The sequence below is a fragment of the Hesperophylax consimilis genome, chromosome 3 (assembly GCF_061612785.1).
Source record: "Hesperophylax consimilis isolate HC1 chromosome 3, BYU_Hcon_1.0, whole genome shotgun sequence".
Classification (NCBI taxonomy): Eukaryota; Metazoa; Arthropoda; class Insecta; order Trichoptera; family Limnephilidae; genus Hesperophylax; species Hesperophylax consimilis.
Window position 1 is genome coordinate 18,151,027 of NC_142838.1, and position 17,931 is coordinate 18,168,957.

Consider the following 17,931-nt stretch of genomic DNA (forward strand, 5'->3'; position numbering starts at 1 on the left):
CAAAATAAGTAATCGTATTTTTTTTCAATATTCATTAAATGATGAAAATTTAATTTGTGTTAGTAAAATTATTGATCTAGGCATTATGTTCGCTGGTAAACTCACCTTTGTATGTCATATTAATAATATTATCAACAAGGCGCTAAAGACTCTTGGCTTTGTTTTGAGAGCTGCAAAAGATTTCAATAATTTAGGAACATTTATTATGTTATATAAAACCCTTGTCAGATGCCAACTTGAGTATAACTCTACGTTATGGTCTCCATTTTTCAATATTCATTCAGATAACATTGAAAAGATTCAACGGAAGTTTCTAAGGTTTATAAATTATAAATTGCATATTCCTATACAAAACATAAATTACAATTACCTCTTGGATAAAATGTCTCTATTGAAACTTTCAGAAAGAAGAATAAGCACAGATTTAATACTGTTACAAAGAATACTACATTTTAAAATTGACTGTCCCGAATTACTTCAATGTATCAATATCCATGTTCCCAAAAAATCATGCCGACATTTCTTACCTTTTTACTTCAATAACACCAGGACACTAGCTTACCAAAATTCTCCGATTCCGAGACTTCACAATCTCGGAAACAAATATTCTGATCTGGGTGATATATTTCATTTGAAAACTAATCAGTATAAATGTTGTATATTCTATCACTTTTATTCTTCTAGACACAAATAGACCTATGTACCTATATAACTTCCCCGCTTCTACTATTTTGTTTTGTTGAATCTTTTAAACTCAATTATATGTGTGAGGATTCATTTTTGCCATTATCTTTACATTCTTCTTTATTGTATTAATTTTTAAGTGTTTACTTTGAAACAAAATGATTGTATTTTTTTAAAAGAAAAGCCCACTAGGGCGTGTAATAAATAAAGAGCATTTATCTAGCTTTCTAGCTGGACTAAAATGACAAAATAATTATCGATCGAGAATATAAGTACTAACTCGGCAAATACCTTATTTCATTGTACACATTTTTATAATAACCTACCAAAAGCCTTAAAGGAAGCCACAAGTCTTTCAAAGGACACTCTTTGTAGGATATGTGCCATAAGTGGAAAAAAACATTATGAATTGTATAATTATTGTGAACTTATTTCTTAAATTGTATTTTTATTTTGTATATTATGTATTTTTCCTATAAATTGCATGAAAATCTTGCGTACATCAAAATAAAGATTAAAAAGCAGACAAACAAATATCTCGTTTAAATATTACGATTAATTACTATTTACTATAATTAGTATTTACTATAATTAGTATTTACTACAATTACTATTTACTATAATACATCTTACAACTATTACAATAAAATTTAAAAAATAAATTTCAAATGTATTTTTAAATGCTAATTTTTGGTTTCTGAGGATTGAACCATCCTTCCCGGAAACTGGAGTCGACCACTCTACCAAGTGAGTCAAAAGCCAATTTAATAAGACCGACATTTATTGGGTATATTAACTGCTGTAACGTCATCGAATTTATGAGAAATGCGTATTGTCCGCGTGTTGTTAAATCGTAAATGTCCGCGTCTGACCAACCAAAAGTTGATAGAATGCACTGCTCGATCAGATGTCGGGAAGTGGGTTAATTTTCACTTCCAAGATTTGCATTAATTCATTCACGAAAACGAAATCGAAATTCAAATAGATGTATATAAAAATTAATATTTGAAAAGCGCAATTAGTGACATCTTTTATTATCTGACATTACCTCAAGTGGCTGTCGTAAATTTGATTGAATGTAAACGATAACTTCTGAAATTTACTGATATTGTTCCTAACATTTGAACTGTAAGTATTATTGTGTATTACTAACGATAATATATTAAGTCCTTCACAATACAGGCGAATTGTAATAAAAGAGGGTTTTCCAATAAGAGGTGTTATTTTGATATTCAATCGTAAAAGATCAACGGTTTCGTTTCTTGGCACGTAGCGCCGTCTTGTTGAAAGTAAACGTTGTCCAGATTAATACCAATTAATTTAATCCAATTCCGGCCATAAAAAATCATTAATCATCTCTCGATAGCGCAATCCATTCACCGAAACTATTGCTCCAGTCTCATTTCCGAAAAAGTAAGATCCAATGACTCCGCCGGACCATAAACCGCACCAAACCGTCACACGTTGAGGATAGAGAGGCTTTTCAACAATAACTCTTGGGTTTTCCGAGCCCCAGATGCGGCAATTTTGCTTGTTGACGAAGCCACCGAGGTGGAAATGGGCCTCATCACTCAAGATGATTTGCATTTGATTCACTCAAGTGAATTTTAATAATTTAAATGCGTTGTTGAAGCGTGTATCGTTCCATTTTTATTAATTGCGTAGTTTCTACTTGTCAAATGTCAAGAAATGACAGCTTCAAAAGTAACATCTACCGAAATAGCGGGCTATTCAAAATAACACCTCTTATTGGAAAACCCTGTATATTCGAATATTTCTAAAGATGGCTTAAATAAACGTCAATCTCTTATTTTATCTAACGTGGGTACCTATCTACCGTCTACCGTATCCCCTACCGGTACCCTATCTACCGGTATATATCTACCGTTACTTCTACAATTTTTACGTAGTTATGTCTTTAGATCTAACGTCCAGCGGGTGATATAATAATAAATAAATCCCCTATAACTGAAGTATTTATACTGAATATAAGCCACAAACTCGAATGAGAATTGTATTGAATAATAAACACAATAGTATATAGTTCGTATGTCGAAAGTTCTGACTGGGAATGATTTCCATTGGACGGATTGTGGCACAGAATTAAACCGATACTCATCTCCAAGTTACTACTGGGACTTTTCCAGTGGAATTAAGTTAAGCGAAATGTAAAAAAGTTCTAGTAAGTACGTAACACTGTATCGCCAGAACCCACAGAAGCTCTTAAGTGATTGTACGTTGTCAAACAGTGTGCGGACTTTTGTATATATGACTTTGTAGATGTCACATTTACCCAACTGAATGTAATGGATTTCGCACACATCAACCAAAATATATAAGAACGTACATAGTAAAGAATGAACATAAAGAAAAGCCCAGCTTGTGTGCAACGCTTACTTTGTAAAATAATATTATTCAAATGTGAGATGTTGAAATATCAAGAAAATTGATTTAAAACATGTAACCTTTAAGTAAAAAAAACTTTTCTATTTTAAGGTTCTTTCTTTTCTACTAGTTTTAATTGATGTTTTTTTGTTTGTTTTTTACTATATTATTTAAGCATGTATCAAGAGTAAACGCAGTGGAAAATATTTTTTTGAAGTCGTGTGTTTGCCAACATTAAAAGGTAAAATTTCAATCGATTACTCATATGTGGAGAGCTTGTGATTTACGTCTTCCACACCATATGGAAACAATAGAACCGTTAAACAGTATACAGATTAAAAAAGTTGTTTAACATAATATTATGAATATTGTCCGTTCATTCGTAACCCGGGAATACTTATTATATAGTATATTATTAGAAAAATAACTTTTCACTGACAAAACTTTATGAATATCAGTTGTTCGGAGCGGCGTTCGAAGCTAATGTAATAATGATATGATGACGTTCCCGGAAACATCGAAGAGGCAACGCGACGGGAGCGCTGGTTGAATGTTTCGATGCCGGTGTTCAGAAATATATGTAATTTAGGTTAACAGCAGGAACCGCAGTAATATGTATGGATGGAGTGATAAACTTACCCTGAAGGAGGTGACGGCGAGGCGCGACAGCCCGTCGACATAGGGCCCGAGCACGACGTGCTCGCGCACCTTGAGCGACTGCTTGTTGGTGGTGCGCGGGTCGAGCAGGTCGTGCACGCGCTCGTTGTAGATCTCCATGTAGGACACCTCCACCTTGATGGAGAGCTCACGCGTCTGACGCAGCGCGATGTCCTCGAACAACGAGTCGCACAGGCGAGGGATCACGCCCTTGCTATCCTGCGTGCCCATCATGGAGTAAGACTTTCCAGAACCTAAACAACAAGATAAATTAATTATATAACTGAAATGTGTAAAAAAAAGATACTCTAGTGAAATACCACGATTCAGAGTTGCATGAAATGGTTGCAGCAGTGTTTGGTGAAATGCAAAAAAACATCTCAAGGGCGCTGCACAAATAATATTACTTGCTACGATTTATATTATTGTGTACAAAATGCTGCGGAAATGGGAGGGTGTGCATCACGTGGTGCTAACAGGCTGTACTAAAATTCTTGCCAGTAACGAAATGTGAAAGCTTTTTTTTTCAAGTCAACGAATGTCAAAATGACAACTAAACTTTTTACTGTAAAATTAAAGTTTATCGTCTAACTAAAATGAAATCTCAAGTACACTATGAGTTCACCTGTGTTCTATGTAGGGGGAATGAAAAAACTAATCAACTCTAGGATCGGCCACGTCATCAGCTATCAGAAGGTTGAAGGAGCCAAAGCGCATTCCAGATACAAAGTGCGGAGATTGTGTTTTCGGAGTATGAAGCCCTTTGTAAAGCTTGGTATAGACTGCCGCGCGAACTAAGGCTGGTACTCAAAGCGAAACTGAAAACTGATCGTTTTAGAAAATCGTATTCACAAATAGCTAATATAATATAGATAGGGGTGAAAAACTTATTTAAAATAAATTAAAAATCTTTTTTTTTTTAATGTTTGCATCTTACATCATTTTCTAATTTTGAAAGCTTATTCCACAAGTCTGAACCAATGAAAGAAATACCAAAGTATAGTTATTTCATAAAACCTTGTTAATCCAAGTGAAATGGCCGTAAGCAGTATTACAAATGGCTAAGTATTAAAAAAGTAAAGTTGAAAAAGTAAAGCTTTGAAAAGCTACTTGGAGAATTACTATGTTTTTTGTTCGGGAATGACAGTTTACATTATCAGAACGTAAACGTGTAGAAAGTATATATATGTTAAGTTTTAAGACAAGATGTATTATCAAAATAAAAAGATATAACAATACACAAAAAATCACTCATGACAAAAATAATCCAGAAAATAATAATTTTTTTCCTGTTTACATATTAATGCATTTTCGGCGGGAAGCGTAGTACTTCGTTTTACGCCGGTCCTACTTGAATGGCGGAAAAGGCATTGCTGTTCGATAATTTTATATCAATCGCTTTGAAATGGTCGCAACTATAAGTTTATGTGTTCAAAAAAGTGAACCACGCTTTCCCAATGCTTCAAATTATTGTATTTTCTGTGGAAGAATATTTCATCAAAAGGAAACTATTTAAACTCATCCTTACACATATCGCACCGTTTTTTTTGTAACCATTTATGCGAAAATATAAAAAAATATTTTGTAATGTAATAAAAAACGTAATTTTTTACAAATAAAACATCACTAAATGGCCCAACACTGACTTTAACTTCAGTTTAAGGAGTCGTATTACAAAAGTAGGCTTTAATTTCAGACAATTTTTTTATAGTTGGGATGTGGTGAGTACAAGGTAAAAAATTTCATTCAAATACATTATTTTCAAAGATGTGTAAAACAGAATTCATTATCTCGAATGGGATCTTCGTTATCGCCCGTCTGAAGAGTGTTAATAAGGCGTTAGGTGCTAATTGGGTTAATTAATCGTGCAAAAGTAAAGGTAATCTATTCTGCACTAGAAATACAATAGCGCGGAAGTGGTCAAAAAGCTGAAATTTTTCGTAATCAAAATTATCGATCACCCAATAAATTACAGAACATCGCGAGCATCGTAAATCCGTATTCTTCTAAACGAGCAAGATAAATTGCTTGTGGTTTTGGCCGTCAATAGTCTCGCAGGGCAAGTTGTTGGCCGTCGTTTTTGTCTGTCCCGTCATGACTACAAGACAAATTCACATCACAAAAAAAACCATCTCATGCAATAACTCCAATATTGTATAAACTTTTTTTTTTTATCGCGAAATTATTTATCAACATTAATCGCGTTCGATATTATGACAGCATTTGTAGCGGGTATGAACATGTGGTGGAGAGAGACAGACGCATTTAAAAGAGCGAGAAGGAAATAGATTTGACCCGGCAAAATTGTCGTAACATCGGTAGCGAACTCACCGTCAATACAGGGCAAGAATATCGTCACACTACAATATTGGGCAATCTTGACCGACAATTCAGAAATCTTGGCAATAAATTGTTGGAATAAGTTGCTCGTTTACCACTGCCTTTATTGCTGACATGTTTTCTAAACCACGGAACCAAATAAGTCTTAGTAGTTATGAATTTGGCATTACAGTGTCTCTTCTGCGAGTAAGAGCATGATTTTGATTACGTAAGTATAATATCGGATATGTGAGACTTTCAAATGTCAAGGCTGCGGTTGTGGAAGTCACCATTATCTAATCGCTTGTAATCTACTTAACCGGTCAATATTAAATTTGCAGGAAGCCTGACAAGCAGTATAGGAGGACTGAAATAGTTTTATGCAATCCGCCCACTACCAGAATGGAATCCTAATTAGATCATTTGGTAATAGGTATACATATACAATGCAAACGACGAATTGAAACATGTTTGATCACAAAAACGATTGACTTCAAAATTTAAAAAAGGTTTATTGTAGAGTAAAAATTTAGCATACGCTAAAGAGTTTGTTATTGCTTTTAAACCTAACCCTGATAAAATATAAAACCATACACATTTAATATAACTAATATCTGTTCATTATCATTAGTCGTTTACCCATTTGAAAATTTGCACAAAAACGGGGTTAGACATTTATATGCTTAATTTCCGACTTTATGTCCGGGTTAAATCTTCCCCATAGGAAAAACTAAACCCTTCCACACACTTTTCCACAAATGATCATCTAGTCAATCAACATTATGCAAGTGCATTACATAAGCAAAATAAATACAAAACAATACAAGAACAACACGTCAACTCACCAGAGATCAAATGGGAAAATAATTCACAGACTCCATATATTTTCATATCAGAGGGTTCGGCTCCGTAGAACTCCTAACAGGGCCTATAAATCCTACTGATCCCTCAACATAAATATTTAAAAAATCTTTCGTTATCCTTTATATATAATTTTTTTGATAGATCTAACACGCCTAAATTTATCAATGAGAGAGCTAGGTATATTGCCAGTAGCCGAAATAACAAATGAAAAATAATAATAATAACAATTACTTATAATTTGTATTATCCGACTACAATTATGATTTGATAGGATCATCAATATGTGTGTTTTGTGAGTGGTGATCATTGTATTCTTTTATCACTTGTACGCAATTGAATTGAAACGTTACGTTGGTTTACGTGAAATATACAAGGACAAAATGAGTATTGCTGATTTATTAAAAACGTTATAACTGGCCGCTTCCTGCTAACCTTTTAGTACTTTCATAATATATCAAAACACGTATTCATGCAGCTACTTTTGTTCTAATGACGAAAAGCGAAAATATTTGAATTTTTATGAACACGTGTTCCGACAATCGCGATAAAACATTATTGTTTAATAGAAAGTTTATTAGGAAATCTATCAATTCACTCGTTAAAGGCCTGCTATCCCGTTTTAAACAGGAATACGATTAATTTGAAGAGATTTTCAATAAGTTAGCAATATTTTATGTCCGTAAGTTTTCTCAGTGTACGCAAAAAAATCGACACAGTATAAAATAAAGCTTTACAGAAACAATTTATAACAACATTAATGTCACATTTTAAAATGACATTTTCAACATAGACCGTGGAATTCACAAAAGGACATCTATTTTAAGAATAATAATAAAAAACCTTTGGGTTTATTAATATAAGGTAGCTCACTTCAAACATTATGTAAATTCACGTAACATTTTGCTTAAAATTCTCATCGCATTTTTTGGAAGGTTTCATTCGGAATGAAAACATTGCTTGGAAATGTCTTAAATTTAAACTCGTTTAATAACAGGCCAACGGTGGCTAATTCGGTCAGACAAATTAACAATGGACATCGATTTTCTTAATATAATTGATTCTCTCCTACTTATCTCCGACGCCGATGTCGATAAAAAAGCGTTTCGTAGCAAACAGAAGTGTAATTCTACGTTCGAAGATTTGATTAATCGATAGGGGTTCAATAAGGATTATGTCGAGCAAAGCTAATTTAATGCTTTAAACATAATATTGGATTTCTGTCCGAAATGGATGATTCGTTTCAAGGAACATGGTAATTTGTAAGGAGCGGGCAGAATATACAACAGGACAATATAAAATATAATAATTCAAGACAAAATAGTAAAATAAAGGAGTTGACTCAGCTTACACGAACAAAGGATTCATCTCGATCTACTCTGTACCAACACCCTTATAAAATATTAATTGTATTTGCTAAGATGGTAAAAAGAGGATTTCGTAGTGAATCATTTGATAAAATTATTTCAACTGTTCATTATCAAACTGTACGCACAGAAAAACAAAAGAGGAAAAAGGTTCTAAAATCCAGGATCATCTATTGTGCAGAGTGCTTTTCCACGACTTGATATTCAATAATGTTTTGATATATATTTGAATCATCACGGTGCCCCAAACAATATGAAATCTGCCGAATAGTGCCGCCATATGGGCGGCATCCATGATTTGTCGTATTACTCGAGTGCCTCCGCTATGGCGGCAAGAAAATAAAATCTTATTTCTCAATATTTTAATATACATATTTTTTTTTACTTTTCAATATAATTTAACCAGAATCATAGTTGAATTTAATCGAACAATAATGAGTTACGTTATTCTATTTTACGAAAACAAATTTATAAAAAGAAAAATAAAAGCTTTTTATATTTATAAATTTAGTTACAATTCAAATAATTTATGTTTTTAAAAAATGCTTTGTGTTGACGGTATGCGCACATACCAGAAAACTTTCGTGTGCAAAGGGTTAAAACATGCAACATTGATGTAGTTAATCCTTAGTCAGGCACCGAGGTACGTGCTTTCCACCTTGAATTTGCCATTCGTAAACGGGCAATTGCTTCTGGGCATCCCATAATATTTTCAAATTAGGACAGTGAATATATTGTGTGTGGCAAATCACAGTCCGCCGTGTTTGCAAGGCAATTTTTGTGTTACAGCTGTCAGATATGTAAGTAGTTCATGTTGCGTGATTTTTCCACCTCGATTATAATGAATTCATTAGAATTCCTGTGAAAATTCTGGCAACTAACAATTTTTGTAACATTTCTTAAAATTTGGAGTACTGTTTTCAGATTAATTTCATAATATTCTTTTTCGTGAATTATCAAATTATGAATTTAGTATGGAACTAATGAATTTTTGTGACCTTTACAGGGATAAATACTTCCCGTAAGTGTTTTTGTACGAAATCACATATAGAAATATATTACATTTTATATGAATATTTATTAAAAATATTTATTTGTAATCTTTTAAAGAGTATATCTACCTACGTTGAATTACTTTATGAATACTAAATAGCTAGGGCCTTTTAAAGGGTTAAACAAAAAACATTAATTGTATTGTTTATTAAAAATAATGGTACATGAATATTCTATTTATTTTCATGCTTCGCGAAAAGCGGATTAGCTTGGCGTGTAAGGAACGCGATATGGTGTATTACCAAAGGGGTATTTTTTGTTGCCAACACCAAGGCATTATCTATGGAAATGTTTACCCGCAATGCGAAAAACTAAACATTTAGGACTGCTTCAGTGGAACAGCCTGCAAGTATTTGATTTAGCCGGGAAATGGTAATGCCGCGGCGGAATGCACTTTATACCCGCATCGAATTAAACCCATCGGGTGGAAATATCTGAAACCGTTTAACACTTTTCTGTTTTACAAAGCGTCGACAAAAACTATCTTCTCATCACAATTTTTTTGAAACAAGCTAAAATTTTCGTACGAGTTTGCACTAATTTGGGTGGCAGCTGCGAATAATACGATGAGTGTCGGTTTTTCCTTCATTTCCTAAAAGGGCGAATATGGAAAAGAACTGCCACAACCTTCGTGGCAAAAAGGTTGGCATTATGGTTCGAACCCACAAGACGCGGAGGCAAAAACAAATTATATGGAGACCAAAACTCCTGAATAGTATTGCACTTTTCAAGCTTTCTCTTCTTCGTCTCCTTCGCCTGTCAACTTCTTTCAGCCTGACAACATCTCAGAAATTGGAGTTGTCGTAGTTTCACTGGCTCCGGGCAATTGCGACGAATCATCAAAAATAAAATTGAAATAAATATACCAGATAATTCTTTGAATAATTTTTAAGGTTTGAAATGAAGACGAGTTTATTGGAGGGTTGGCGAATATTTTTAAGAAAATGTTTTTCAATTTTCAGAAATATGATTATTAACGTCTTGCCAAATAAATTCACGACTGGGAGATGGTGAAAGCCCAGTGGGAAATATAAAACTGCCATACGGAATTAAGGGAACGGAAAGGGTTCGCTGGTTACAGAAATACTTTATTATCTCTAAGATAAATTGATTCAGATAACCAGGGATCGAGGTTAAAGGTCAGAGAAATAATAGAAAAATATCATTTAGGTACGTTCAATTTTTATTTTGCAGTTTATTGGTGAAAAGCAATCATTGGAAAAAAAAATAACAATCAATTTGCACTAATATAATTACAATCGTATAAAATTACAACGTCCGTATTCCTCTTAAAATGTCCGCACTCTTCTAATGTATAATACGGATAATGTGCTTGAATAATAATTGCTAAAGCATCAAAAATTACACAATTTCTTAGGACGGGTTGTTTCGGAGAATCTGAACAATTCATCAAATTTCAACGTTCATTTTCAAGTTCTGTGAAAGACTTTTTCAAGTTCTTTTTTTATTTCAGTTTTGTCAAGCAACTAGCCTACAATGATATAAAAACAGAACTTGAATAAATCTTTCACAGAACCCGAAAATGGACGTTGAAATTTGATGAATTGTTCAAATTTTCCGAAACAACCCGTCCTTAGAAAAATATATTAAAAACATAATTTTAAACCATGGAATTATATCAAATTTCAAATAATCATTGAAAATGAACATCACCTTAAATAAACACTTCTCTCGGAGAATTAATCTTATTTTTGAACTCAGTTTTTATGATAGTTGTAAAAAAAACGGGCTTAACCTTTACAAATTTTCAATGTATTTTTGTCGTACAATGAAGAGAAATTGCATTACGAACGTGAATTTTAAATTATCTTTCAAATATTTCCTTCCAAGCATTGTACGTGGATACGTTCAACTTTTAATTTATAAGCAACCCCTTTTCAGCGGATGAAGCTTTACTACGAAGGTGCTCGACTTCAACAACAACAATACCAAGTGTCACAGTGAACACATACTTTTTTTGCTCCACAAAATTTAACAGTAAACATTAATCTAAGGACTCTATGTAGTGATTTTTATTACGAAAACTCAACTAAAATCTAAACTTAAGCAGTGTAATAATAGTTGCAGCTGCCTAACTGGTAACTCTTTATTTATAACTTAATATCTCAAATCTCAACTGTCACCAGAGCGCATTAGACACACACAAACAAACGCCATACAGAAGGAAGTACTACTGACATACACATTCAGAGTATCGAAGTGTGTAAGTGAATAGCCCATCTAACTTGTCACAGACAACTCAAGTGCAGGGTTGTCACCGCTATATTATATAAAATAAAATTAAAATAATCTTATAAATTCCAACTTGCAAGATGAGTGCCACAGATGCTCTTTCTTATATCAATAAAGCGAAAGAAGAAATTAGTGCTCTATACAGTAACATAACGGATCCCGCTTTAAAACTAACAAAAGACCAGATGACCAAACTACTCAATAAACTGTCAAACCTCTCTGGCACTATGTTGGATGTAGGTGTAAAAGTTGGAATTCTCGAGGGACAGATCAAGTCGTACGAGCACATGGTCTCTTCAAAATTGATAGATTCAAACTCATCACAAGAATCCACAAACTCATCAACTGTATCAATGTGTGAAGCTGCCGATGAGCTCGAAGAGAGGAAAAAACGATCAAAAAACATAATTATTTTTAACTTCCCTGAAAGCTCAGCCAGTTCCCATATAGAAAAAAATACTGATGATACAACGAGAATCTTAACCACACTAACAACTCTTAACTCATCCATCACCCGAGCCAACATAACAACTTTTCGTCTGGGAATCACAAAACCTGACAAACCTCGACCTCTTAAAGTCATCCTTGACAGTTCCATCCAAGCCATAGACATACTGAAGAAAAAGAACAACATAACCGAATACCCCGGTATTAAAATTTATTCAGACCAAACCCCAGCTCAAAGAAACTATCTCACCAAGCTACGTTTAACACTAGACCAAAGAACCAAAGAAGGTGAGATTGGACTCACAATAAAATACAAAAATAATAAACCTGTTATTGTAAATAGTAACCCAAAAAACTAAAACCTATCATGGCTTACTATCAGAATATCAGAGGCTGCCGCACAAAACTTAATGAGCTAAGATCATCGATTCCAATCCATCCCTTTCATATATATTTCCTGACTGAAACTTGGTTGGATCCGTCCTTTAACACAGAAGAACTAGGCTTCACTTCACACAACACCTACCGCTTAGATAGAAGTACCGCCACCAGCACCAAATCAAGAGGAGGAAGTTTTTTTTTTTTTTTATATTATCTCCACACAGGAGGCCCTGAAGAAAATAATTTCCCTCAGGGCCTATGTCATCTTTGGGGATGCTGTGTGGAGGGTCTTTTTGTGGAGAGGAAGGAGTGAACATGGGTCTTGAAGAGTCCCATGTTGTAGGAGGGAGGAAACACAGAGGCCGGCAGTTCGTTCCACAGCCGAACTGTTGAACTCAAGAACGAATCGTAGAAGCGACCAGTTCTCATGTGACAAATGTCAACCGTGTACAAATGTTGGGCGCGCGTTTGGCGTGTATCCCGACTACGCACCGGTGCGGAAGGGATCAATGACGCTAGTTCCTCAGAGCATCTTCCATTGGAGGTGTATTAATATCAGTCACCAAATCTATAACTTCATCCAGGCTAAAATGCAAACACAAAAATATAGAACAAATTTTCCTACTACTCAAGACGAACCTAGGAAAAATCATTCTTGGATGTGTTTATATTCCTCCCGGATCAATTACACAAATTTACGTAAACCACATTGAAGATGTAGAGGCCCTCAAGCTCAAATATCCGGAAGCTAGAATGCTGCTAATCGGCGACTACAATACTCCCAATATAGACTGGATTACCCATAGTGATAACTCAACAACTCATTTTAATACATCTGCTAATGCTCGTGAAATTATAAATATGTCAAATTTCCTAGGTCTTAAACAAATTAATAACGTATACAATTCTAATCACCACTTACTAGATCTTGCATTTAGTAGCGATACTTCAGTAAAATTATGTAAATCCATAGACCCCTTCTTCCCGAAGATTCCCACCATCCTCCCTTAAACATCACCATTACTAACAACTTCCTAAATATTTACTCTAATAATGTTCCTAAATATTCATACAATTTTGCAAGGACAGATTATCCACTGATACTTTCTAAGTATTTTGATAACAAAATACTTAGAAAGTACAGACTGGTCCTTTTTAGGCAAAAACACAAATGTTAACCAAAATCTTGAATCATTCTACTCCATCATCAACACGGCTATTGAAAAATATGTTCCCTTAATTCAATTCAAACCATCAAAGTTCCCCAAATGGTTTAATAATGACTTAAAACACTTAACAATTAACAAAAAAATCTGGCACAAAAATTTCAAAGAGAGCAACTCTATCTCAGACTACAAAATATTTCATAAATATAGAACTGACTGTAAAAAGCTCTCCAAAAAATTATATCAATCATACATACTCAACACAGAAAAGTCTATTCCTTCAAATACCAAAAACTTTTTTACACATGTAAACTCACTAAGAAAAAACAAACCTAGCCTACCAACATACGTGTATTTCGAAGGGAAAAGTAGTAGTGATACTAATGACATCGTTAATTTGTTTGCCGACTTCTTCAAAAATGTTTACGATAATGATATCCCAAATGTTCAACTTCCACCCTTTCATCCAAAGAAATCGGTCCACATTCCCGCTTTACATATAAATGTTCCTGATATTATACGCAAAATAAAAACACTCGACTTAAAGAAAAAAGCGGGTCCTGACAAAATTAGTCCTGCCTTTCTAATTAACTGTGCATCAATAATAGCCAATCCACTATGTCATATATTTAACCAATCATTAAATTCTGGCTGCTTCCCCGACCTATGGAAAAATTGCTATCTAACACCTGTATTTAAAAAAGGCGATATTCATGATGTCACAAATTACCGACCCATTTGCATGCTCTCAACTATCCCCAAACTGTTTGAAAAACTTATCCTCGATAAAATCTCCATACATATTAACAACATCATTGTAACTAATCAACATGGATTTATGCCAGGCAGATCCACACTAACAAATCTCTCCTTATATGAAAATTTTATAGCATGTTCACTCGAAAACAAAACCCAAGTCGACTCAATATATACAGACTTTGTAAAAGCGTTTGACAAAGTTAACCACAAAATTCTTCTCAATAAACTTAGTCAAATCGGAATTGAGGGTAAACTATTGGAATGGATAAATAGCTACTTAACAAATAGAAATCTTCAAGTAAAAAATAATTCTAACCTTTCACACAAATTCATAGCTACTAGCGGTGTACCCCAAGGGTCACATTTAGGCCCAATACGGTTTCTCCTTTTCATAAACGATATTGTTACTGTATTTGATAAAAATGTTGAAGTGCTACTTTTTGCCGATGACCTTAAACTATTTAAAATTATAAAAACAATAAATGACTGTTTTCACATTCAAATAAATTTAAATAAACTTCAAGATTGGTGCAAAACTAACAAACTTTATCTCAATATTAGTAAATGCCACATTATGAGATTTTTCAGAACAAAAGAACCCCTTAACTATCAATACAAAATTAACAATGTTTCTCTCGCCTCTGTAAGTGAAATTAACGATCTCGGCATTATTTTCGATTCAAAATTTAACTTTCTTTCACATGTAGAAACAGTCACCAACAAAGGATTAAAAATGCTCGGCTTCATTCTCCGAAATGGCAGAGACTTTAAAAATATTTCAACAGTAAAAATCTTATATTCCTCACTTGTTCGAAGTCAAATCGAATATAATTCTCCTATTTGGTGTCCTTACTTTAAAATCCACTCCGATTCTATTGAAAAAATTCAGCATAAATTCCTAAGATACATTAACTATAAACTCGGTCTACCTATAGAAACAATAAATTACAATCACTTGATGAAAGAATTAAACCTACTTAAACTCTCAGATAGAAGACTTATTTCCGATTTGACTTTTATTTTTAAAATTGTCAATGGTATTATAGACAGCCCTGATATATTAAGCCTAATTACCTTCCATATACCCACTAGAACCACTCGATCCAAAATTCTTTTTAATTTTAATAACAATATCAGGACTGCGTCATTTAGAAACTCCCTTATACCTAGATTGCATGCAGTTGGCAATGCTTTCTCAGAAGTAGTAGATGTGTTCAACTGCACGGAATATAGCTATAAGAAGGCTATAATAACGTACCTCTGTCGTAATTATCAATGTTATTAGGCATAATACCATTCCATTCTTAAGTTATCACAGAACCTAAACAATGCACTTACATCAGATATCAGACAGAAGAGTGTTATCTAATAATTTTATATACTTAATCAAAACTATAATTTTTCCCAAAATTGTTATGAGATGTCTTACTGACAGCCCTGATTCAATAGAGCTAACTCTTAGTTCTCAGCAAATTCAACCAAATTCAATATTGAAGGTAACAATAACCTCAATACTAAACTACTGTACGGATTGAAAATAAAAATACTAATGTACCTATGTTTTTTTTTTTTTTTTTTTTTTTTTTTTATGTGACACCTCACAAGAGTGTCCCTGCCTGTGCAGTGCACAGACAGGGGAACTATGTCACCACCCGGTTGGGTGGCGTTGTGAGACGGAGTAAGGTAGGGGCTGTAGGAAGGGATTTGTTAATGCGGGCCTTGAAGAGGCTCGGATTATAGGAGGGAGGAAAAACAGATGCCGGTAGCTCGTTCCACATACGAGCCGACTTACACAAAAACGAGTCGTAAAAACGGCCCGTTCTCATGAAGCCAACGTCAACCGTGAACGGGTGTTCAGTTCGTGTCCGTCGAGTTTCGCGCACGTGCACCGGTGCATCAGGAATCAATGCTGCTAGCTCCTTGGAGCAGGCTCCATTGAAATACCTGTAGAACAGACACAGCATGCCTACATTGCGTCTATGCATCAGAGAAGGCAATCGGTCTGTTAACAACGGATTGTCAATCAGACGGATCGCTCTCCTTTGCACAGACTCAAGCAGGTTTATCAAGTATTTTGGGGCACCAGCCCAAAGGTGGCTCCCAAATTCAATAGTTGGGCGGACTTGAGACTTGTACAGGGTCAGCAGCTGGTCACTGTTGAAGAATCTCCTAGCCCTGTACAAGACGCCCAACTTTTTGGAGGCCTGATTTACTCGGGCTTCTATGGATCCCCGATACTTGAGCTGGTCTGATATAGTAACTCCAAGCATTTCAATGGAGTCTTTATTGGGGAGAGTGCTCCCATCAAATTGCACCAGACAGTCATTGATCTCCCTCTTTGCCGAAATCAGACACGCTTGGGTTTTTGAGACGTTGAAACTGACCAAGTTGGCCTTACCCCAAGCACGAACCATCTCTAGGTGGTGGTCAATTTTTCGCTTCAAAACTTCCCGAGCTGTTCGGACATCATAGATGGAAGGGGGCCTGTCAAAAAGATAACCCTCGTGAACGGTGCTGTCATCAGCGTAGCAGTGAATTGGTGCACATTCAACGAGATCGTTGATGTGCAATAAAAACAGCGTTGGAGACAGCACAGATCCTTGTGGCACCCCCGCATTGATTTGGTGCGGTGAGGAAGAAGAGCCGTCAACCACGGTTTGAATTGTTCTTCCCCTCAGAAAGTCCGCAATCCAACTATGCAGGGTTGGGTGGATCCCATACGATGGTAATTTCCCGATAAGCGCCCGGTGCCAGACTCTGTCAAAGGCTTTGGAGATATCCAACCCAACGGTTTGGGTTTCACCAAAACGTTCCATGTACCGCCCCCAAATATGCGTTACATAACCGAGTAGATCGCCACACGATCGGTTTCGACGAAATCCATATTGCCGATCGCTTAGGATATTGTTATTCTCGAGATATGTGAGCAATTTGTTGTTAACCACCCTTTCTAATACCTTCGAGAGTATGGAAGTGATGGCTATGGGGCGGTAGTTAGAAGGGTCGGAACGGTCCCCCTTTTTTGGGATTGGGTGGACGATTGCCTTTTTCCAAAGATCTGGCACCTTTCCACCTTTGAGAGAGAGCCTAAATAATTTCGCGAGCACTGGAGTCATTTCTGCAGAACACCTCTTGAGGACCAAGGCAGGTATTCCGTCCGGCCCACTGGCTTTGTCGACTTTCAGCTCGTTCAAGACTCGGAGAACCTCTCTGTTCCGGATCTTCGGTTCCTCCATTTGAAAACCGCAGTGCGGAATGGAAGGGGGAGTCTCTCCGTTATCTTGAAGAGTTGAGTTTTCCGCGAAAATTTTGCCTAATAATTCAGCTTTCTCGCGGGCCGAGTTAGCCAGCCGACCATCAGGCTTGGTCAGAGGTGGGAAAGTGGTTCTGCAGAAATTTCTTCCGATCGAGCCAGCGAGTGACCAGAAAGCACGGCTACCAGTGGGGCAGTCAGCCAGCTTTTTCGCAATTCTCTGGTCGTGATCGCTCTTAGCTCTATTTAGAACTCTCTTACAATCCCTTGCCCGTTTTCGGTATTCCGAAAGGTTATTCATGGAGCTAATCTTCCGGAGTGCATTAAAAGCCGTATTTTTGAGTCT

The 17,931-nt window shown here is 35.4% G+C and overlaps 1 protein-coding gene across 3 annotated transcripts in view; it reads right to left on the reverse strand.

Annotated features, from left to right (window-relative positions):
- Window positions 1–17,931, reverse strand: part of Khc-73 (Kinesin heavy chain 73) — a 208,551-nt gene that overhangs the window by 45,700 nt on the left and 144,920 nt on the right. For all 3 annotated transcript variants that reach the window (XM_089648833.1, XM_089648827.1, XM_089648818.1), the window contains exon 4: window positions 3,709–3,980. In XM_089648833.1, coding sequence (XP_089504959.1) covers window positions 3,709–3,980 — 272 coding nt within the window. The remainder of the gene's footprint in view (window positions 1–3,708; window positions 3,981–17,931) is intronic.